The following is a 25,740-nucleotide window of genomic DNA, read 5'->3' on the forward strand; positions in this document are numbered from 1 at the left end:
CCCGGTTCAAAAGAGTGTATTGGTCATGACTCTCTGTGGTGCGTGCTCTAAATATGTACGATAATATCTGATGAAGCCTCATATGAGCACAGAACCCGACTGTCACCAATGGCAATTCGATTTTATATTATTGTCACGATCAATCATTTTTGGTCACATTTGGGACCATTTTAGTTGCAGTCTGGAGCCCTGATTATGTCCTTCACAAACATTTACTTATGAAGTTATTGAGAGACACTATAATGCCTTTCTGTCCCTTCACATCCTCTTTATCCCTTTTGTGAACTCTGTTACTGAAGTCTCACAATACTGCAAGAGTTAAAGCAGTGTTTGTGTACACACATAGCTCTCAGCAGCCTCATACAAGCAAACCCAAAGGCTGATTGGTGCCCAAGCCGCCTCCATCTTTAAATGGGGGTATTCATTAGCTGCAGCTGCACTATGTCAGACTTAAAGTCTCCTTGTGCGGCTGGATGCAGATGGAGAAGTCTGTAGACAGGGTATTTCACTGTCAATCCTAAATTATTGAAGGTGTCCCTTGCATATCTTTAAGTAAATGTCACGATTTACTCTCTCTAAGCTTTGATGAATCATGGGACTGGTACCGTGCCATGCCTGCCAGTGAAGAGTCTGTCCTATAAGTGCTACAGAACAACTAAAATAGAAAGTACAAACTTCTCAGATATATTACACGTGAATTACGAGGATAGTTCGCCCAAAAAATGAAATCTGCTGGCAGAATTTACTTAGAATAATGTTTTTTTCAATGAATGGTGACTGAGGTAAACATGTGAATATGAGGGTGAGTGAATGATTGCAGAATCTTGACCCCTAACAGAAATGCAGTGTCATATGTAAATATTTACTTAGCTAGTGCTCGAAGTGTGATTAGCAGCGGGATTGCAGTGGACAACACTTGGCTGTGAAATGAATACTTATTCCGCAACTCCATATATTACATTATTACTGGCTTGTGATCTTTGGTGCCAAGTTCACTGAGAACCATTGTTCTCAGTTAGGTTTTATTGTTTGTTCTTTACCAGCTGTTACATCCATATTTTATGTAATCTTGCATCTAAGGGTAGTGTACAGATAAAGTTTGGTTATCATCTAGCATGATTAGGCATTAAATGCATCCTCGATATGTTGTTGGAAAATGGGACATGCCTCCATAGATAAATGACATGGGAATATTTCAAAGTCTACGGGTGCATATTTCCTTTTTTTCTTAGGAGTCATACTTAAGCTGACCTCAAAAATGTTCTTGTCATAATAAACCTCTCATTGATGTCATGAACTGAAAAGGGTCCCTAATGTTCCTCCAAGAGCTGTCAACATGCATAAACTTTTGCACCTATGGCTAATGGATGCTTTCCTGCCCCTGCACTCCTCCACTGGTGACGAATCTGCCAAATATTTTCATTAGCTTTTATTTTCTCACCATAAAAGGTTAGATGACTTCCATTGGCTACCTGAGTTGAATTAAACTAAATATTTGACCAATTACTTGGACATTTTCAAACTGAAATGCTTCCACAGACTCACTTGATAATGAAACGGAGAGCGCACAATAATGACCCAAGCCTGTGTCCTGCTGTCTTTTCAAAATCCAAAACCCCAAAATGTGCCTGCCATGGAAACAGCTGCCAAGCCTGTTGTGCTCATCTCTGGCCGAGTTCCTGTCTGTCTGTTTCCTCTCATTTCCCAGTGGAGCAGGTCTGTGTGTACCAGCCAAAGAGAGACACAGGAACAGGAACTACACTGGAGAGGCCCTCTCTCACAAGGTGCAGCTGGAAAAAGCAAGAAGCAAGACTAGGAAGGGAAATGGAGGGCAGGGAAAGGATGAGGATTTAAAAAAAAATAATTGCAAATCACATTACACGGTCAACATGTAATTAGCTTTGTGTGAGTGTAAATATTGACACAGTAATGAGTACATGGAGTTTACACTAATCTGAAACCCAAAGCCAAGCTTATCCTTTCTAAAGAGTGCTCAACGCAAGAGTTGGGGGTTACTAACAAGAAGTACTAGTGCTTCTAGTAGCATGACCGTAGGTGTTTACATGATAGTGCAGCTTTTCCAGTAACAAGCTACTTTTTTATCACATAATGCTGCTTTTGTATTGTGCAGGCAGCTTTATTACTGAGCGAGCGGAGGCTATAAATGAACACACATTCCTAAACGGTCCATATGAAGTGTTGGAAGTCTGATTCATGCTAGTGAAACTGTTCATCCTCAACGGCCCTCTACGGCCTTTTTTTAAAAGCAGAATATTTAGTCAAATGCTGTTGTTCATTATTATGTTTTAAAGTTGTTTAGTCATATTTACTGTCAATTTATCTGTTCAAATTTGATGTTGTCACTCTAATTTTCTTCAAAAACCCAAATTGTTTTGTGCCAGAAAAATACAGTTCTGATAAATTAGAAATTGTAATTAAAAACATTTTTATATTTAAGAATTTATATTTTTATGGTGCATTTAATTATATGTGCATGGTACTTTTCATGGCCATCTAGAAGAGGAACATTACAAGCATTTACAGTAGTAGGAAAAAATATTGAATTTCCGACATTCCTCATTTGAACAATCTCAATATCGATTCTTAAATCTTTTGCTCTACATGGCAACCCTCTATAATACAAGTAAATCACTCACGTGTGCAACCAAATCTCACACTATGCCACTTATAAGGTCTTTGATTATCCACTGGCTAGTACATGTTCAGATTTCACTCACTAGTAATTGAGAGTGTAGTGGAAAAGTGGTTTAACTGGTTCTGTGTGTCCAAAGACAAGCTCGACGGATACATATGTCATTAAATAATTCCTATTTTAATACCCTTTCTGTATTTTACAGTGAAAGAAACATTTAATTGTAATCATACATGGATGCGCTACAAACATTGTGCACATCTTCCCTTGTTATATGCTTACTGGCTGATGCCGCTAGTCTTAAAGGGACAGTACCAATTAAGCTTGTATTCTAAATATGAATATACATGTAAATAGTACAAATTATACATTTTTCAAAAGCTAAAATGTGACCAATATGATGAAAAACTAATGATAAAATATCATTTGTAAAATCAATATTTTCTAATTGTACTGAGAATGGTTGCCTAGAAGGTTCCTTTATAATTAAGAGCATTAGCTGAGAGAGAATGTATTGTATATGTAAGCATAATGGACATTTTAACAGAAATGTACCCATATGAATCGATATCGAATGTAATTGAGATCGGAATCAAAAGCTTGTGAATCAGGATCGAATCAGGAAATCAATACCCAGCCCTACTTATAAACCGTCTTGTGTGAAGTATCTGATGCCTCGGTGGAGTCACTAATATTCATTCTGAACAGATGTGAACAAACCAGGGATGACAAAAATAATAATAATCACACACACACGAACAGAAGCCACATCAGGAGAACGACTCCAGGCATTACCCTCATCAATATATAATACTCCAAGATTAGAAACATGATGGGTATCAGGCAGACAGATGAATTGCTCCTCATGAACGGAGCATTAAGTAGCAGATACTACATGCTTTCATCTGGGTTTCTCTTGGGTGGCCCGTTCTTTTGCCTTTAGATCCACAGTTCCAGAAAAGCATGTTTAACTTCCTCATGTATGACTTTGACTTGACTGCCCTTGTCAGATTTGTTGTGTTTTAAAGAATGGCAAATAAAAAAGATCCTTCTCTAGGCATTGGGACTGGGCCAGTGATTCAATTACTCCAAGTACATATTTGAGCAAGGTCAACTTTAGTACACCGATATTCAAGACATTATGTTTAAACTGCAGCCAATGCCTTCAGATTAGGCATGGCAGTCATTACATAACAGAGCACTCAGACACTCCCTTATTCACAGGTTTGGCAGGCAGACAGGCCACTAGACTTTAGCATCGCTCTATAGCACAGAGGACTTCCTACCCTGAAGGGGCTGTGCTCCATGGGCTAATGCATTAATATCATAGAAAAAACATTAAGCCAAGCTTTACTCACCATATACGCCGAACAGCCACAGCATTAAACCACCTGCCTAATATTGTGTATGTCCCCCTTGTGCTGCCAAAACAGCTCCAATCCGCATCTCAGAACAGCATTCATCTCACCACAATTGTACAGAGCAGTTATCTGAGTTACTGTAGACTTTACCAGTTAAACCAGTCTGACCATTCTCTGACCTCTCTCATCAACAAGGTGTTTCCATCCGCAGAACTGCCCCACACTGGATGTTTTTGGCACCATTCTGAGTAAATTCTAGAGACTGTTGTGTGTGAAAATCCCAGAAATACTCAAACCAGCCCGTCTGGCATCAACAGTCATCCATGTGAATATCTAATCCGCCAGTCGTGTGGCAGCAGTGTATAAAATAATTCCGATGTGGGTCAGGAGGTTCAGTTAATGTTCACATCAACTATCAGAATGGGGAAAATATGTTGATCTCAGTGATTTGGACTCTGGCATGATTGTTGGCACCAGACGGGCTGGTTTGAGTATTTCTGGGATTTTCACACACAACAGTCTCTAGAATTTACTCAGAGTGGTGCCAAAAACATCCAGTGAGGGGCAGTTCTACAGACAGAAATGCCTTGTTGAGGAGAGAGGTCCTACACAATATTAGGCATGTGGTTTTAATGTTGTGGCTGATCGGAGTATGCAGAACTGATATGTAGAATATGTTCACTGTAAAGTCTAATTTTACAGTGGACTAAACCAGTGAACATTTTTCTTCTGAAGGATCTAAAACACAAATGGGGAATGAAGCCTGCATTTATACACAAATATGTATCTGTCACTCTGACCGACCGAGTTGTAAAATTTCCATCATGATTTATTTGTATCCCTAATACTTGTTTGCATTTAATAAGTACTAGGGCTACATTCAGGGCTGAAGCCAGGTTTATAATGGGATATACTGTAGATGACTGTATAGTATAATAGATTTCTGATTCTGACACAAGTGTGTGTGTGTGTATGTGTGTGTGTATGTGTATGTGTATGTGTATGTGTGTGTGTGTGTGTGTGTGTGTGTGTGTGTGTGTGTGTGTGTGTGTGTGTGTGTGTGTGTGGTGAAACCAATGTGTCGGAAGCTTCCTGAATCTGGGCTTTTGTTTGTGCTGAATGCTTCCCTCACAAGCAACGCTAGAACATTTGCAGATGTACATGAAGGATTTATATATTGCTTGGTTCCCAGGCAACCACAACAATAAAAATACCTATATGTAAATGCAGGACACAAAACCAAGTCTTGTATTTTCTCCAGAGAAATCTGGGGCAGAGGTTTCTTCTGCTGAATAGCTGCTCAGTAAATCTGGCCCTGAGAACATTTAGGCAGTAGGGCTGCCAGAGCCTTGGGCATATTTGCAGCCGCTCATTCGTCACTGAGTGTCCAGTTTTGACAGCTTGCTAATAGGACACCATCCTCAGTGAGTAACTGGCCTTTTTTTATTTTTCTATCATTATACTGCAGCCCTGGAGAGGCACATTTTAATTTCACCATGCTACACATGGCAAGCGCTGCATTGTTTTCCAATGGGGGTTTGGTGTCTGATTTGGCAGAGGCAGGATATGACCGAGATCTTTAAATGGATCATTTTTGAACATGTTACTTAGGCTCTCCTAATGACAGATATTCAGCTTGAATCCATACAACACACATCTGCTTCCTCTGCAGCGATGCAGCAAAAGCAGCAGTGAAGATATCTGTGACAGGTGGTCATTAGCGTGTCACCGAAGAAAGACAAATGCTGTTCTAGCGTCAGATTTTTTTCACTTAAATTACACAATTTTCAGGATCGTTCTCTGTTGCTCAAACACAGAGATATGCTAAAAGCATCTGATCTTAAATGTGTAAATGCATCCTCAAACTACATGCTCACTGGCAAGACATTTGTTTCTCAGTCTGCTTGGAGTAAAACATTTTCCTCACGTCCTTTGATTTCAGCATACCAGATTGCCGGTTTCATCTTTTAACTTTTAGCTGGTGTAGCTACAGTATAAAGACAAGGTTTTATTTTTCCTCAGCAAAACAAATGCTGCATCTTGGAAGACGGGCGCCTGACTTGATAAATGACCTGCAATGAGCTGCCAACCACTCGGTTCATCCACTGCAACAGTGGCCAAGGGCCAAGGGAAACGGGATTAAATTATCCACCCAAATTAAAAGAGCAAATCTGTCCTTTCCCTGCTAACAGCTGTTAGCATTTATCTCTCGCATGTGTCTGTGCCATTCATTAATTTTATAATCTGTGTTTATCAGACTGACTGGCCCGAAGTGGGGCAGAGGGGACCAAAGAGTGGCACCGGGGCGCTAATTGCCTTGCCGTCCTAGAGAGACTGTGTGTGTGTGTGTGTGTTCCAGAGAACGACAGTGTTTTGGCAAATATAAGAATACAAGACAGGGGGAGGTTGAAGTGTAGGAGGGGGTCAGAGGGATGTCACAGGTGCAGAAATGGGGAAAGAGGAGGGCTATTACACAGCAGGAGAGTCTGCAAAAAGTCACTCCATCACAGACTGCTGATTAAAATTTCATAGGAGGGGGTAAGGGGGCAAATCTGCTGTAGGTAGTTGTATAAACGCGAGAAGTGGATTGAGTGCTCGGAGGGGCCAGTGGAAGCAGTTGGATTTCTTTTATTTGTGTTGGGTCAACCCACTGTTTTCTTACCTTGATTGCACTTTGTGGTGAGTGGCACACAAATACTTTGGCAGCGATTGTTTGTTGTCCAAATGTTGCAGTTTAGTGAGACTGACGGGTTGTGGGAAGGATTGGATAGCATTTCCAGATGCAATCATGTCTCTATAGACTCCGCACAAGTTGCTGACATCTCTTTTGTGAGACGGAGATTGCGATGGAAGCGGTCGTTTATTGACTGGGCTCACTTTGATGGGGAGCATCCCAAGCGAGATCAAAGGGAGGTATGGCAGCCGCTCAGTATTGTATCACAGTTATGTTTACTTTTCACATAAGAGCTTTTCTGTTGGCTATTAACTGTTTTATTGGAACTCTTTCTCATGCTTTGTTTGGGTTTTTGATGGGAATAAGCTTGTAAGCAATTGTAGTTCATTTGGCTTTATGGCCAGTTATCAATTGGCCAACTACATACCAAGCAAACACTTGCAAAAACAGACATACACACCCAGGTCCCCAGAAAATCACAAACTGTGAACTGATCCATGCTGTAACTGTATTGTCTAAATGTCAGCAGTCCTGGAGCGGGGGTGCAAGGGGAATGGGACGATGACAGTAGATAAAGTGAAGAAACTCAGCCTTCGGCCGTGTGTGTGTGTGTGTGTGTGTGTGTGTGTGTGTGTGTGACAGCTGTTTTCTTCCACACTCTCTTCCCCCTCCCTAGACCCCTGTCACAGCCTCCCCACCATTAGTCACCCCCACAATCCAGCACCAGGACAGCAGTGACAGCTCCCTTCCATGAGCCGAGCTGGTCAGGTGCAGGGACCAAACGGGGAAAGGCGTGCAATATCCATGAAATCCTATCCATGACGGTGTGGGCCTCAGATGACTCTGATGTCCACCCTGCTGTGATGATGGGTTATATGTCATTGGTACAGATAGGATATGCAGGCAGCTCGGTCTCACTCTATACACATTTCTGTGTACGTACAGACAGATGCTGGGGGGAGGTCCTTATGGGCTATAGGCTGTGTTATGGGCTAACACTTCCTGAGGTTGATGTTGAGTGCATGTCACTTGACGCAAGAAATCTCTAAGGCTTTCTGGGTAATTGTTGTGCCATTACTGAGGTAATTGTTCAGCAGCCGCTGTAGGTTTCTCCTGGCATCCCTAAAAGATACTCCAAATAAAATATTATGGATAAATGAATGTTCTGGTGTACAAAAAGGCCAAAAAGCCCTTCAACAATTAAAAGAAGGATACCAATCTTAAAGGAGATTGGTTAATAGTCTGGAGGACATCAGCCGATCAGCCACAACATTAAAAGCACCTGCCTAATATTGTGTAGGTCCCCTTTGTACCACCAAAACAGCGCCAACCCGCATCTCAGAATCACATTCACAGATGATATTCTTCTCAGCACAATTGTACAGAGCGGTTATCTGCGTTACTGTAGACTTTATCAGTTAAACCAGTCTGGCCATTCTCTGACCTCTCTCATCAACGAGTGTTTCATACACAGAACTGTTTTTAACCCTAACTGCACAGACACACTCCCTTCCGTCATTAAGGAACTCTGTGCTAGTTCGGACAGCTAAACTAAAGCACTTCAAGCGTTCATTGCCCAAGTTATGTTGCCCTTCTCCATTGATTTTTACTTTGGCAGCAATATTTTTTTTAACATAACAAATACCAAACCATACTGAAACCGTGACACTATGGCGTTTCCCTTGGGAGGGGAGTGCCTTTCGCCCCGTCTGCCGACAGGTCATCCCCGTCTACCTGGATGAGGGAGAGGACAAGGGGAGGGGAACAAAAAAAAAAGTGTAGGATCAGAGGCAGTCTTTCAGCCCCTGGTGGACAGAACAGCCCGCTGCACTTCAGAGGTTGGTAGGGGTCTTTCCCGCACACCCACTGACTCGAACAAACTCTAAAGTCGAAAAGATTGTAGTTTTTTGGGTCGGTTGTATCACTCGGGTCCAGTTTAAACTGGAAAGCGCAAATGTGTGCGTATACAAGTTTCCTTGCCAATGCACATATGTTTGATCACTTGTAGAGGTGTGCTTGATGACTTATTTAAAGTAAATAAAGGTAATTTAGAACTGAAATTGTTAAGGCATTATTTGAAAATGTTCAGTGACATGTGCTAGCAGAGAAATATTTGACTGATTACAAATGATAAGGAAGGTCTGGTTGACCTGATTATCTAACAGCAGTTTTTTATATACAAAAACACAACAATACAATCACGTAATTTCAGATGTGTACATTACTACACTTGATGATTTAATAAATCTGCCTATAGTCTGTATTTCAACCAGAGGGGCACCTCAGCCCATGTGGGCCAAGGGACATTTGCTTGGGCCACTGTAGCGACCCCCTGTGTACATGTTTGGAACGAAGGATACTACAGAGAAATTTCCTTGGGCCATGAGTGGCAGAGCGGGTGCACGTGCATGGAGTGGGTTATTGAGTGTCGCTCACATGCTCTGCTGGAGTCACTCACCACACCCTGGGTTCGAACTTGTGAACTATGGTCCCCAAATATACAGTTTATTAAACACACATTGATCTTTTATTAAACCCTGAAGTTGACCCCTACCTTAATTTTTGCCAGTGGGGTTTGATAATATTTGATTGTTTACCCATGGGCTAAACAAAAATATGATGATAGTGAAAATTTGCTTCGGATGGTAGAATTCACACAAACATTTCTATTCTAAGAATTAAATTAAATTCTAATTTAAGATTTTAAACTAGGTGTTTGAAACCAACATACTAAACCTCTGCTAGAGAAAACACATTTTTGTACAATTCGACTTTTGACTCCAAATCTTATCATTATGGAGATATAGCCCTTGTGACAATTAGCCCCCATAAATACTAAATCTTGTTCTTACCCTCTTCGCATGTGAGTTCTTACTGTACTGAATGATCCTCCAGAGAGTTATTTAATGCGTTCTGTATTCAAATAAATGTGGTCTTACACTTCACACTACAAATACTGAAGGAAGGAATTTAATATATTTAAACATATAATGCGGTGTGAAGATGTTTATAATGATTGATTATGATGGATCATTTGCGATTGCAAACATGATTGCAGATATTTGCGCTGCCATGTTGTTTACATTGCAATGCCACATGGGATTCTGAGTCACAGCAAAGATTGTTCTAATCCCCAAATGCAGCGATGCCTTCCACTTTGTTTCTCTGGAAGTGTAGTGACTGGAGAACGGTGGACTAACTTATTTATACATTCTTTGTGTGACGTCAGAAAACATCAGTAATGGCGGTAGCGGCTTTAAACTTGTATTTTGTGATTATTTAAATGGAACAAATAAATGATGATATTGTGATATTGAAAATACTATTTGAGCAGCTGTTTCATTATGACACCCACTTCAGTCGTTCTCTCCTGGTAATGCAGATCACAACAGTTGATCGTACATCTCTGAGCCCAGCCTAGTCTAATCTCACTGGTTTGATCGTACGTGCGAAGTGGTTAATCACCACATCTTACACACATACAAATACACAAATGCACACACACACACACACACACACTTAGGCTTCCCATCAGCAAATTAACTGAATAAAGAGCCTCTCTTTACTGGGTCGTTTGAGTGGCTAATTAGTCATCAGCGCATGCTGTGTAGAGAGAGGGAGAGAGAGAGAGAGAGAGAGAGGGAGGGAGGGAGGGAGAGAGAGAGAGAGAGAGAGAGAGAGAGAGAGAGGGAGGGGGAGAGAGAGGTTTTGCATCAAGAGGTAGAACTTCAAACGACATCTGATGAAAGCCTAAATGCTTTAATTAAAATCTATTTGAATGAGCGAAAAATCATCATAATTTCAACCCCAAAAACAGAGGGTGAGGGGAAGAAAACTGTTTGTTAGATGAGGGTGGAGAAATAAACACATTAGTTAAGATAATGTGCCGACTTTATTATTCAAGCAGGGAGCGGAGACAGGGAGAGGAACTGACTCAGAGATTGCCGATAATTTCCTCTTTGTGTCTAGCTTGGACTGCAGCCACATTTGCTAATAACAGTTTTGCGATTCTCCCCCTCGCCTCTCTTTCTGCCCGTCTTTGTCTGACATTGCCTCGTACTGCTGCCTGTGAACCCCCTGGCACCACATTTATAATAGATGGAGTGTAGTGAGCAGGATACGATGGGGCTCTCAATAGTAGCAGCTAGTCCAAAGATCAGTGAACGCCGGATCAGAATGGAGTTGATCCACCTTAAGCTACAGCAATGCACCGATATCATGTAGTTGCTCAGATAACTGAGATTTGTCTTAAAAGCGTTTATGCCAATAAGTTATTTGACACTTCTATCTTCCTCTCACCATCTCTCCATGGCATGTTTCTTTAAACCGATAATTCACCAAAAAACTCAACTGTAAATGCACTCTTGGAATGACTTTCTTTCTTCTGTAGGACACAAAATGAGCTGTCTAGCTAAATATTAGCCTCAGTCAGAATTATGTTTGATTGGATGGAAGAAGAAAAGAAGATGCAATGAAGATGAATGGTGACTGAGGCTAACATTATGCTTTACATTCTTTTGGTTCCATGGAAGAAAGAAGGTCATATGAATTTGGAGCAACATGAGAGTGAGTATATGATGACAGAACTCTCTCTTTAAGCTGTTGGATAAGTGTTGGGCATCTATTAATCCTACAATAATAAATCCTACAAAATGCACCAGAATTGAATAATTCCAGGATCTCTGTCTAACACGAGGATAAAAAGCCTCTGTCTGAATGGATAATTCATGAACTTTGCAGGTACCGACAGAATCATAAATGAAAATACTGCTCACATGGAGAGATTGCAGGGGTAAATTATTGCTGGTGCAGTGGACATTTTTCTATGTTAATATGTCGAAGGCTCTCCTGTGTTGCATAACATGAGTCAAATTGTAGCAACAGTATTAGCAGTATCATTCTTTCAGCGTCACCAGCAAGGTCAAGGAAAGTGCACAGCACCCATTAGGCTTCAGGTTAATGTAATGGTCAATATTTGACTGAAGCTGGAATTGTGTTGCATTAGAAATGCAACTGAAAGGTCTTTTGGGGGTTTAGTTTGAAACCGTAACCTTAAAGAAAGCCTTCTGATGTATGTTCCAAACCCATTTGCCTTATTTCTTCTGAAGAGCGTGAAAGGAGATGTTAGTTTCAGTCACCATTCACTTTCATTTTCATAGTAAATTAGGAAATTGTTTGTTAACTATTCTTTTGATGTAGTGCATTTAAGCCATCAGTAGTTTTACAGCAGACATGTATACTGCCATTTGACTGCTGAAGTGCTTTTACTGCAACACAGCAAACAGAAGTCTCTGATGTTCAAACTGGCCACTGTGACCGGGGAACAATGTTGTTAAACCGCTGAAAAAGAAACTGCTGAGTAGGCAGTCAATGAGTCATGATGGTGCTGTCGCTCTCTCTCTTCCGTCCACACTCTGTCTGCCAAAGTATTAATCAGAGGAAAAACCAAAGTGAGGGAGAGATCTATCTTAAATAATAGTAATTCCTTGCACATTAAGGTGGAGTAAAGCACCTTACGAATTACACTATGCCACAGAGATACTCTCGACCACAGCGAGAGTAAGACCCGTTCCATGAATCCTGCCCCCCAGCTGCACTCCACACATCTCCATGTAGCAGGTGTAATCGTTTACACCTTCCAAAGTGTGACCATCTGAACCAACCCCAAGCAGTTACCCAGAAACGTGTTGATGTGGCAAGTGTGTTTGCAGAACATTCATCTGTAGCTGACAGTGTTGATTCAGACATTAAAGGAACGTTCCGGGTTCAACACAAGTTCAGCTCAATCTAAAGCATTTGTGGCATAATGATGATTACCACAACAATTTATTTATTTTCTTAAAAAAAGGGCAAAAACTGTGAGGCATTTACATTGGAAGTATTTTTTATGTTAAAATACTCCCTTTTTCAAAGCTATAACCACAACACATAAAGGATGTGTGTTAACATGATTTTAGTGTGATTAAAACCTTTCCTGTAAGTTATAGCTTTTACAACTTCATTATCATGATGATGTTGTCAATAAACCCTAAAACGACTGTAAAAATGGCAATTTAAACGAACGTACAGCTCAAAAAATACACAAGTTTAACACAAGAATTAATGCAAGTGCTTTAAAGAAAATTAGAAGCTTCACATTTCTGTGTTCAAACCCTCCAAAATTGTCCTTGTTCACTTCCAGCGTTAGGGCCTCACTGTAACCTTGATATTTGCGGAGGAACGAGTCGAAATACATGCTGTGGATTTAGCTTCAGTTGTTTTGAACTTGGAACATATCTTAAACATGTTCTGTATAAACTGCCCAACAAAGGCAAAATGCAGTAGCTATGGCAACATTGAGCATGATCATGCCTGATTACATGATTACATTACATTACTATGTTTACATGGATACCAAAAAGTGAGTTATTGCAAAAAAGCAGCGTTCCGGTTTACATGCACTTTATAAGCGGCAATCTTGTTACTCCCACATACATTTGGCTCGGTCAGTATGCAGATTTCTCCACAGCAAACTAATTTCCCCGCAACGCTTGTGTAAATAACAAATATGGTATCCAGAGTTGTTGCTGAGTTTGTAACCCAACTTTTTAATAGTGGGGTTTCCCTTGTTTAAAACTCTGCGATTCCCCCAATGTACCATACGTGAACGTGAGGGACTGTCGATATTTTACATTAGTGTGTATAAATGGGTATGGATTACAATGTTTGTGCTTTTCCCACTGTACTCCCAGAAATGTTGAAATATTTCCACTTTGTTGGCTTGTTGTTGGACTCCATCCTATGACGTTATCGGTCTGTTCACGCACATGCGCACTCCAGAATGGCACTTTTTGTTTATATGGCCACATTAAGCTGCGTTCTTTGGGAAAAACCTGGTTGTGTTCAACTGCTTTCTCTTAATCCCTTAAAAGGCATAAGGAAACCAGTGTTGTTGTCTACATGAGGTTTCAGAATGCCATTTAGTGCAAAACCCAGAGAATAAACCGTTTTCTTGAGTGCATGTAAATGTGGCCCTTGATAATGCTTGATAAGCCAAAAACGTGTAAGGTCATTTAAACCCCTTTAATGGTTTTCTTTTATTGGGGTATGGAAGAAAACGCTGTTCTAGTGTGAATGAGAGGCATAAATGTAGCAAAATCCATGTGTTTCAAACTAAAACAAGTTTGAGTGAATGTGGCCTAAAGGCCAGTTCCCACTGCCCAACAAACACGTTTGTTAAGTTTTGTTTGATCAGTGCGTTCACCGTGTTGACATTTGTTGGCATTCATTGGCGTCTGATTTCACAGATTCAACATGTTTAATCTGTGTTTGTCGTGTCTTCGAATGTTTGAGCAGTCTGGTATGATTTTCCAACAGACTTTGACTTAATCTGCCTTCAGCGATAACCGTTGCCATGACAATGAGGTAAGTGTTTGCTCATAGAAAATGAACGTGCGTGGCTGCAACTGCATTGGTAGATCAGGAGAAATGCAGTCCATGATTAATAAAATTTTTGTTGCTAACTTGTTTGAGCTTTATTTCTCAAATGATGTAAAATCACACAACAATTGCAAACACTGAACTAAATGCAAATCTGCAATAATATTAACTGCAATATTATTAAATATTAATTTTTCCCACATTTTGTGGACAAACTTTGTGTAAAATGTCATTTTTTTTAATGATTTTTTTGACATTGGATTGCTGTCTCTCAAAATGAATTAGTTCTAAACATGTTTAAAGGGGTCATGAAGTGTTATTTTTTTATAATTGTATTATCTTCCCTGAGGTCCACTGATAACGTTATGAAAGTTTTTTTGCACCAAACCAGTCACAAATTAGTAATAAATGATCCTTTTCCACCCTGTTTTTGGCCCACTGTTCTGATTGGAACATCATGCAACCCCTCAAATTCAGCTAACTTAATCAGAAGAACATTAAAAAACTAAATTGCTGGGTTTACACAAAGCACATCTAACACATTACATCTGAATATATTAAACATCTCAAGCACCATAGACTATCAAACAGTCATGACATTTCAGATATAAGGAAACTGTTTACTTGTGTTTTTAAATGCCGCCTCCTTCAATAACAGTTACTTTGCAAAGCTTGAATCACACTGAGACGGTCAAAGACATCCTATGTTTACATACACCGACAATTAAAAATAGTGCTGATGGTCAAAAGAATGCATCCATGACGTGTTTGTGCTCAAAACAACACAAGTAGCGGCTGAATGAAAGAGAATTGCTTCTACCGTTCAGAGTTGTAACTTGACACGGCATCTTTTAAAATCGACACAAGATATGTATCAAGCGCTCAAAATGTCTGTCTAGTGCATAAATATATTCCAAAATAATCCCAAAAAGTCCAGATGTGTCCCGTTAGGTGTTATGTTAGGAATAGTTAGCCAAGGAAGGCCTGACTCTTTACTTGAATTGTACGGCAGTGGGCGGAGCCAAGGGTGCGATGATGCATGTTGTGGGATGTGGAAATACAAATGGGCAAAGTTTCATGATGTCACGAACAGACAGATTTCAAAACGAGATGTTTTAGCAGGGTGGCAACTATAAATGCTCTTTTAAGACCGAGGGGGATGTTTTGGGTTCTGAAATGTACAGTATGTTTTTATAGTACAGTTAACTTTTATATGTCTAAATATGAATGAAAATGTGATTCTCTATTTCATGACACTTTATTAATTGCACCTAATATTTATTTATTAAATTGTGCATGTTTGGCTTCATTCGCAACCTCTTCCTTGTCCAACAATGACACGCAAAGACACAAGTTTGTTGGATCGGTGTGAGCATGATAGTTTTGTTTCCCAACATTCCAAATACAACAGCCAACTTTAGAATGTTGGTCTCTGTCGGTCTCTGTCGGTCTCTGTCAGTCTCTGTCGGTCTCTGTCGGTGCAGTGTGAACTGGCCTTAAGAGACCTAATTTCAGTCTTAACTCGATTTAGACTAAATGTGTAGTTACTGTGTTTTGTAAATTACACATCAGTAAACATTACTGGACTATTCACTATTCAAATTTTAGGTCTCATGTTTAATTTCCCTTTTTCCTTGCAGACATGTTTGGAGCTGGAGAGGTACCTGCAGACGGAGCCCAAAAGGCTTTCAGAACTCTTTGACGAGGAGCTTGATTGCCTCCTTACACCAGCCTTTATAAAAGGAGAAAGTGACGAGGACCTGATAGACCCTTTGCTGCCCACCTTAGTTAACGAAGCCAGTCCGCCACCTCTGCTTATATCCCTTCCAAAGAATCTCCACGCCCCAGCCAGTATCAAGAGCACTGAGGCAGGGGTGAAAGAGACCAGTGGAGGGGTGAATCCTGCCCAGCTAAACGCTGTTACATCCCTCACACCACCTTCCTCACCTGAGTTGGGACGTCACCTCTTTAAGCCCACTCAGACTCTTACCGCCACAGCCGATGGCACACTCACGCTCAAACTGGTGGCCAAGAAAGTGGGTATTGGGGCAGCAAAGCTAGTGGCAACACATTCGCTACCTTCACCATCAAACCGCCGAGCACAGAGTGATGGAGAGGGAGGACTGGGGACAGTAGGCGGAGGAGACATCCCTGAGAATAAAAAGAGGGTCCATCGTTGCCAATTTAATGGCTGTCGGAAGGTTTACACAAAAAGCTCCCATCTAAAGGCACACCAGAGGACACATACAGGTAACTCGAACTGCACCAAAGACACCGTATCATTTGTCCATGTCTAGTAGTATTCGGTAGCTTTTCTGGAGAAACCAAACCAAACATTCCTGGCATACCAAACCTGACTCTGCTGGGTTTGCATGTAGTGATATGAAGTTGCAGAAATCATCCTTGCCAAAGTTCTGATACTACAGAATGGTCACAAGAGATCTTGTAAAGATAACTTGATTTTTGCAGCACAGCCCTAAAGCAAGATTTCAGCTTTCTCTCTCCAACACCTTAATCTCAAACTAAAATGAGCACAGCCAAACCATTCAAAACCTGCCAGTGCAGTCCGTAATTGCAAGGTGATTGATAGACCGACTGGGCTTAATCTCATTTCCCAGATAATTCAGGCTTGCATGCTCTGGTGCCACTGTTTCTGCCCTCTTTCTGAACTTGAGAGTGTGTTTCACTCTGCCATGCCCCTGAAACCTACTGTGACGGTGGCCTCAATGCAGCGTATCTGGCCCATGTGACCAGCTGTTGACTCGGCAGGTTCCAGGGAATGCTAGTGATGCTAATTGCTTTCAGGCTGATTCTAGCGTATAGACGGCTCTCTTGCTTTTGAAGAAAGGTGGGAAAATACTATTCAGCAAGAAAAAGGGGAAAATAAAACAAAACCAAGAAGAGACATTTTGGATTGCTGGCTCATTACATAATGTGTTTATTACGAGACGGATTAATTCATTTAATTAGCTTAATCCTCTTTATTCGGTTATTATTTCCATAGATTAGTGAAACATGGAGATTAAGATTACAACAGGATTTAAGAGAACCCTACATGGTACAGAACTCTAGGGTAACATTGCTACTGTTGCGTTTGCCCCTTGGGGAACAGTTGAAGTTCAGTTTTTTGACGAATGTTAAATTAATTAAAATGACTTGATATTAGTAACACTTTATAAAAACCTTCATTAGTCATTGTATAATGCAGATCATAATTATTAATCAGTAGTTATTACATGAAAACATTATTTAAATTACATAAAATAGTAGTTTTTACATAAAAATCTATATTAAAATAACTGACATTCACAACTGTTTGAGAAAACTGTATACGATGATCTTAATCATTATACTTGAATGTTTTTTAATGTTTTTATTGTTGAAAGTTATAAAGTTGACAATACATCTTCTCTAAGACAAACATGAATTAGTTCACATTTTTGTATGATGTAATTTACAAATCAATCTAAAGTGAAGACATTATCCATGAAAATTAGCTATGTTATGTAATGTTCGTCTTATTGGCTGAAGGGTAGACGTTAAATGTGTGTTAATTAGCTGGCAAATTAACAAATCCTACTATGATGAAGGCATTGCTCATGAATATTCATTAAGTTACTTGACTGGACACTCCTGCAAGATTCCCAAGCAACGTCTGCATGGCTCAATTATCATAATCACACTTAATATCACATTGGGACGCATTGAAACAAAGGGCAATGAATTGGAATAGAAGGCAGGGATCTCGACATTTGTTTAAAGTTGAACTAATTGTAGCTTGACACACCATCTTAAAAATGCAAAGCTCAGGGCACGAAATGCTAAAAAAAGAAATATTCCCATTCAGAATATCACTCAGAAATGTGAATTGCTCGAACTGTAGAGCACTGTGGTAATGACAGGGTCCTGCTTTGCTTTGTCAACAATGTTTGCAGAAGTTAATGGTACATCCCTGAATGGGATTTGGATGGTGTTAGAATCTGAGAAAGCTCATTTTCAAATGCAACATGAGCCACTAGAGAAGAATTAATGGAGGATGATTGGCCCTACCTCTGAAAGCTTAACTTTAGAGACTGTAATAGCTCACAATGTCTTGAGGTGACCAAGGAAATGTAATTAACTGCAGCATTTGCACCTAGGACATTGGGCAAGAGAAGGGATTCGCTATTTTGGAGGGGGTACGTTGCTAGGAGACAGCATCAAAGCTGAAGAGAGACCGAATAGGTTGATTATTCGCAGCTCTAGATACCAATTGATGCTCAAGTATGCCAAATCAATCCAACCTTTCCTCACGACCTCAGCTCTTTGGGTATGGTTGAGGTTGCCAGGCAACTACATCATGCATATCTAAAGCAAGCAATAATTGGTTGGTATTGCGGAGTGTCCATAGGTTGGAGACCAACTGGATAACTCTTTCTCTGTGGATCCTTTTAACTGTCTCTTTCTCTCAGCCGGTTGCTAGGCGACTCCATCATGCATCCATGATTCTCCAAGTTATAATTGGCCTGTGTTGTTGTTGCCGTGGTTGCAGGTCCAAGCCTGCCTCACTGCTGTCAGACAGCAAGAGAGGGAAAGAAATAAGGGGGGTAATGGCATAAGGAGGGAGAGAGTTTGAGGGGGTCTTTGGCCAATTATTGTGAGTGTAGTTTGAAACGTTTGCCGACTTACACCTGCGGCCCTGTCACTTTGCAAATGACACCGAGATGTTCATCCTTTGCACTTGTAGCAGTCACAGACACAAGAGCAGACACAGCAATATTTTCTCCAACTGATTTTATAAATTGGACAAGCTCAAGGACAGGCAAACATAATAAAATAAACCTCAAGGCACTTTGACCCGCTGTTTGTTTGTGTGCATCTTGCATGGCAGAGAAGGATGAGAAATGTCAAAGAAAAGTGCTCTGGCCCACTGCTTGTTTGCAGTATTCCCAAAGGTGAACAAATGCAAGGAAAAAGGGCAAGTAAATTGTATTATACTTGAAAATCCTCTTCTCTTTGTCATCAGAATTAATGAAAGAAAAATATGGATGAAGGGATGGAAAAAGGAAATGGTCAGAGGCTTCACAACAATGTTTCCGTGTCACTGCTGTCATTTCATTCTTTCCTTTGTGTTGCATCATTAGAGACTTTGAGAACCAAGTGAGCAATATAGTGCTAAAACCAAAATTATGTAATCCTTGTCATAATTTACCTAATCTTGCATCATAAACCTAGAACCCTAGTTTAAAAAAACTAGATAAAAATGATGAAGAGACTTTTATTTCATAACTGCAATATGTGCACTCTTTCAACTGCATACATTTGTGCAATATAAAAATACAGCTTCCATTTTCTCCACATCTTATTGGCTCATATTTCCTTTCAAAAAGAAAAGAAATAGGAAAATAGTGTCATATGGTCTGTAATTATTTCTATCCATCTCTTTGGTGTTTCTCTTTCAGTATGCAGAGTAAGCCTTGGAGAACCAGACCGCCTTAGGCCAGCTATTATTTCCATGCTAGTGCAGACTGGTTTATGCTGGTCTAGCGGTGGACTGCTGGTTGACCTTGCTGGTCAAACTAGTTAAAGACTTAGTTCTGCCAAAGATGTACATTTGTGTTTTCAGCAGGGATGTCCCATGAACTTGCACCGTGCAGTCGGCATCAATTTAGTAAACGACTATTTCCAATTGAGCAGCTTTAAGGCCTTTGCACACCGAACACAATACGATAATGAGAAACCAATCACAGACGAATGGCACTTTCACATCATAATGAGGTGAATGATCGCTGTAAGCACATTCACACCTTTACAATAGGTGACGCTAATCGACAAGCACTTTTACTCCGGTATGGTAGGTGCTGCAAATGACCTTTCAGCCGGTCTGCTCTTCGCCAATGATTTTTTGAAGGCAATGCAAGACAGTTATGCAACAATATAATTTGCATGTTAAGAGAATCCCTATTCATATCATATAGTGTTGGTCAGGACATTTCATCGCTAGGCAAAGAAAACAAAAATACAATCTCTGTAAAAAAAAACCTTGCTTTGTCAGCGTGCGAATGTTCGCTCGAAGTGTAATTTGGCTTCATAGGAATCCATTGTTTCTATTCAAAATGTTAATTGTGACATTTAAAATGTGTGTTAGGTGTGCAAAGGGCTCCGCTCCAGTTAGGAAGATTGGTGGACACAATGTTAGCAGTAGACGTTGGCAGCTCTTGTGCTGTGAATATGGCATTGTTTCCTATTAAGCATCATTAAGACCCCAATTATCTTTACCTCCTCCGGATCTGAATCAGTGCCATTGACACCCTCCCCATTCCCACCCAGGCCCAAGGCTGCAGCTGTTCTGTTCCCCAGAAACAGTGCCACTGTGCCAGGACCCTCTCTGCAGGCACTGAGTCCCCCCTTTCTCTCTTCACTCAAGGACTTATTTAAATAGTAGACTTAAAAGTACAGCATGTGGAACAATTGCTGTATTCTTCCCCATCTGTTTAACTTCATTTGAATTTCAGAGCTCATCTGGAAGGTAGGGGACATTTTGTGGAAATTGTTTCATTCTGGATACTTGACTTTGGGTTAGAGATTAGTTCTGTTATGGTGACTGAACACATTAAGGCAGCCCCTCTTCAATTTTAAAAAAGCTAGCAAATGACCCTTTGATTTGATCACTGGCTGTGTCGGAGATCGAAGGCATTGCTCTGCTGCCCTGTCAGTAAATAACATAACAGGCGCACGTCATTTTCAAAATATTGTTCAACATAATGTTCAAAAACAATGTAAAGTGAGCTTTAAAAATTCCATTAATACAAAACTTATTTTTTAGTAGAAATGGAATTATACATTTTTAAATAATTGTCATTTACAAATGTATTTACTTCTTTCAACCAATCCATCAGATATTTTTATTTAACCAACCACAAATTGCACACACAGAATTGGCAGTGAAAGAAATATCTTCAAAAATAAACCTGATGGAGGCATCTTAGGCCATGGCCACACCAATGTATTTGAAACCTCCGTTTTCAGTTTCCTAACATCGTCTTTTTCTAAAGTATGCTGGTAACAGAGCAAATTTTTGGGGGAGAAAAACACTGTTCCAATGTGGATGTGAAGAGTAAATATAGCAAAATCATTGTGTTTCAAACGAAGACAGATTAGTGTGGTTGTGGCTTTAGGCTACGTCCACATTAATCCGGATACATTTGAAAATCTCCGTCCAAACTGCCATTTTCAAGCATTTTTCCAAAAGTTGCCCATCCACACTAAAACTCTTAAATCCGCTGCACATGCGAAAAATAACCGTTCCATGTACGGACTGAACCGCAGTTGTCCTCGTGTTCCTTCGCCGGACAGCCATTCTGAGTCACTTTTGAAGGAATGCATTGTGAAGGTTTTAGTAACGTTTATTTTAACAAGAAGGCACAACAACGGCACTACAACAATGGGCCTTGATCTTGATTGTTTTGATTGAATGGATCACATGACAACAAATCGTCATTGTTTTCAGATATCTCCATTTCTTCTGTCCACACTACAACAGGACGACTGTGTTTGCAAATTGATCCACTTAGGAGAGCATTTTCAAAAACGCCATCTCAGCGTGGACAGAAGGCCAAAACATGGAGAAAAAGATGCTTTCAAACAAAAATGTATTAGTGTGGATGTGGCCTTAATTGAAAGGACATTCAATAAACATTGAATTCGGACGTAACTTAATGCCTTCTTACCTCTGTATACTGCTTAAGAAGGATGTGATTGGTCGAGTGGGAAATAAAGAGAAATATCTGATTGGTTGGCTGGGTTGCAGAGATGCATGATTGAGAGAAACAGTAATGAATGATGTTTATAATGGAACTGCTGACAGTGCTTAGAGTGGCACAGTTGCTGCCTCGCTCCAGAGGGGCACCATCTGTGTACAGGTGTGTAAGTGGAAGGGGCAGGTATTAAATGATGTGTTTATGTGTGCAGGTGAGAAGCCTTACAAATGTTCCTGGGAGGGCTGTGAATGGCGTTTCGCACGAAGCGACGAACTGACGAGGCACTACCGCAAACACACCGGTGCCAAACCTTTCAAGTGCAACCACTGCGACAGGTAAGTGACTGTTTAAACCGCAAATTTCTGCACAGATTTTACCGTTTAATCCTTTTGTTTTAATTCCCTAACACTGCTAGTACACACTTTTAAACACTAGTAGCCCATAAACAAATTCCTTCAGTTATGAGACTACAAGACAAGACTCTCTCCCTCAAAAATGCTGCCTCCTTCCTCTCTTGATCATTCTCTCTCTCTCTTGTTTTCCATTCTCTCTGATTGCACGCACATAGCAGTACTGCACTGTGCTTATTGGAAGTTAGCACAGGCCCAGTTTCCAGCTGAATAACTCATTCACACTCTGGTCCTGTGATACCCATTACCGAATTACTGCGAATATCTCATTCTCACATTCTGTTCCACTTTCCTCCATCCTCCCATTGGTGCAGTGTGTGCACACATTCTGGCTTGCCTACAGGGAGAAATACAAGTTAAAAGCATGGGTGTGTATTCCAAGGTAAGAGAGTTACATAGCAATATAAAAGAGCTGGGGAGACACACAGGACTAAATGGATGCACAAAGATCTTTGAGTAAAGACACAGCATATTTAATTAGTTTGACTGCATACAGAAAGATAGCAAGTGATTTTTGTAGGAAGTAATGCAGAGTTAATCCCAATTTGCATAGTATCCAAATAGTAAACAAGATTAGGATTAGTATGTCCCAAATCATAAAATGTTGAAAATAAATATTCCGAATGTGCCTGGATGAAATTCTGTTTGTGGTGGGTTTTTGAATTGCAAATCTGTGCATGATTTTGGGCTAATATAGAACACACCTTTTCTCTGTCCCAGCTTAACAAGATAGATAATAATCCATTCATAGTTTCATTTCCCCAAAAATGTAAACACTATAAAGCTATCAAATTGCTCTTTTTGGGTGTCCCAACCAGCCTGTCACAGTCAACCAAATACCCTTTGGAGTTTAGGATGGGACTATAAGTTTGCCCAACCAATGGCAGATGGGGGAGTGTTCAGGAAACCTGTTTGAAAACCATTATAAAAGGTACATTTTTTTGCAATTCCATTTGGTGACACTTGTAGCACAGAAACTACACTCTTCACCTTAATGATAATAATGAACTTTAAAGTAATGGATGCTAGATGCTAATGCTTGCATTCCAATGCAAACAATCATCGACAGAGGGGTCTGTGGACATTGTAGTCTATCCCAATACTGGCATACTGTCTGGCTACATATTCAAAAAGTATGTTTTTTCCAATCACTAGTGAGGTAGAACTTCTCACAGTAGCATACTTTTAGTGCATAGAAGTATGCAAATTGGGAAACAGCCTTCTCACGTCAAGTTATTTAAATCTGAAGGCCAATATTTTAGGGCGCACACAAACGTGTGATGTGGATCGCAAGGCAGTGTAGCGAACATGTTTGTGTGTGTGTTGGTGATAAAGAGGTGCAGAGACACAGAGACTGCATAGAAAAAGAGAGATTTGCATTAGCATGGGGAGGAAGAGTGATAGCCTGTCAGGTGACAGTATTAGAAAGATGTCACCCAGGCTTGGCATGCGGGCAGCAATTACACAGTGGAGGCCGTGTGCCTACTGAGCCAGCTCCAGGTGGAAGCACAATTAGACACGGCTCCCCGTCTCACCGCCAGCATCAAACCAACCTTGCCGCAGCCTTTTGAAAGTTGTCCATTGAACGTTTCTTTGCTACTCCATCACAATGGATCTCCACCGATCCCAGTGGACGAGTCGCTGCTGGGACAGCCTCTGTTCCGCAGACTGCTGCTGACACCTGAACAGCGTTGTTTTTCCTTGAGCGCAGATGAGCATGTGAACTCTCTGGGGGAAGGCTTGGGGAAATCTGTGTCCCTACACTCATTACTCAGTGTTTGGCAGCTATTGCATGACAAAAGGAGGAGACGCCGGCTTGGATACAGAAAGCTACATTGGCAGTTCACCCTCCCTGATGCCAGGTTTAAACAAGTGCATCTTCTGAATTTGGAGTGTAGCCTAAGCAATTTAGCTCTGCTGCCGAATCCCACACATAGACCCCATCATTCCCTGGGTAGCCTTTATAAATTCAAGCCTCGTGGTTCTCGCTTTTATTTGGGCTTAATACCATACCTTGTAGAACCTCTTGGGCGCACAAATACTGTTTCAGTTCCAAACTGCATTATGGGTGTATGCCCATGAAAAGTAATAGTATGAAACAATAGAAGTAGTATTACAAGAGAGATGGCAATGCTTTAGGGTTGTGAAAGTGTCCTTGTGCATGGTTGCAATTATTCTCAGGGTTGTTGCAGAGTTTTTCAAATCAAATTTAAGACTTTTTAAGACCTGAACAGATACAGTTAATACTGTATCCCCATCCCAAAACAAACCCACCCAATTTCAAAATAAGTCCTGTATGACAGACTGTTAAACAGGCAGGGGCACTCATTCAACAACGCTTATCGGTAAAATATCACATTTATTTATTTCACATTAAAATTGGTTTATGTACCATTATATAAATAAATACAAAATAGAGGTCGACAAATATTGGATTTAGCCGATACGATACTGTGTTGAAAGAATCAATTCATCTGCTAATAGTTTTTAAAATTGGGACCCTATATTAAACATTCTTAGTATTTCCTTCCTGTGATTGGCCAGACAGAGGCCAATGACTAGGAGGGATAAAAGAGAAACATTTTTGATTCATAGTGCAGATCTTTAAAGGCTGAAATACAGCGGGGACTTTTGAAATGTTTGCGCTTCAGTGCTTCCAGCTGCTCATTCCAACAGGTAAGAGAAATAAAATGAGCATTCCTACAATGATCTACAACGTATTGCAATATAAACATTGTTATATTTCATCAACACTATGTCATTATCATCAACAGTTGGGATATATCAGACATGTATGACAAGCGATCACTAATGATAATGAACTGCTCTGCAACACTCACGAGCCCCCACGTGCTGGAAGAAAAGACAACAGTGCCGCATTTATATAATTAAACCGTATTCGTTTAAAGATTGAAACATTAGGTCATATCACGAATCCTGTCTTTCCACCTGTAAATTTAAAACATCTTTAAATGATAATTAAGACTTTTTTTTTTTTAATTTAAGACATTTTAAGGATCCTCTGGAACCCTGATTCTACACTGGGGTAACGGCCAAGAGTAATGTGTTGGCAAGTTGGAAGACGACAGTATTGTACAGTCTGAAGGCAGGAAGTGTGACCAATATCAGAAAGGGGAGGGTTTAGGGTTTATTCTTATGAACCATTTCATGAATCACTTTACTCTGATTTTAGGGGATTTTGTAGATACTCTTTATATGAAAAGTTCACTAAAAGATTTACATTTGGTCATTTTTTACTCACCCTCATGTTGTTTCAAACCCATATGACTTTTTATGTGGAACTCAAAAGTATATATTTTTTATTCCCCAATCACTGATCTCAATACAATAGCTGTTAATAGTTACTCACTTGAAAGTTTAAAACTCTCTAAATGGTCATAAAAGTAGTCCATCAGACTTGAACTGAAGACATTTGATCACTCTGGATGTAATGTATCATTATTCAGTCGTAATTCGCTCTCAA

At 40.3% G+C, this 25,740-nt stretch overlaps 1 protein-coding gene across 1 annotated transcript in view; it reads left to right on the forward strand.

Moving 5' to 3' along the window:
* The window catches only part of LOC127654675 (Krueppel-like factor 7), a 55,423-nt gene that overhangs the window by 22,469 nt on the left and 7,214 nt on the right, over positions 1-25,740 (forward strand). The window contains exons 2-3 of the mRNA XM_052141950.1: positions 15,748-16,357; positions 22,058-22,181. Of these exons, the coding sequence (XP_051997910.1) occupies positions 15,748-16,357; positions 22,058-22,181 (734 nt within the window). The remainder of the gene's footprint in view (positions 1-15,747; positions 16,358-22,057; positions 22,182-25,740) is intronic.

Source organism: Xyrauchen texanus, chromosome 14 (genome assembly GCF_025860055.1).
Source record: "Xyrauchen texanus isolate HMW12.3.18 chromosome 14, RBS_HiC_50CHRs, whole genome shotgun sequence".
Taxonomy (NCBI): domain Eukaryota; kingdom Metazoa; phylum Chordata; class Actinopteri; order Cypriniformes; family Catostomidae; genus Xyrauchen; species Xyrauchen texanus.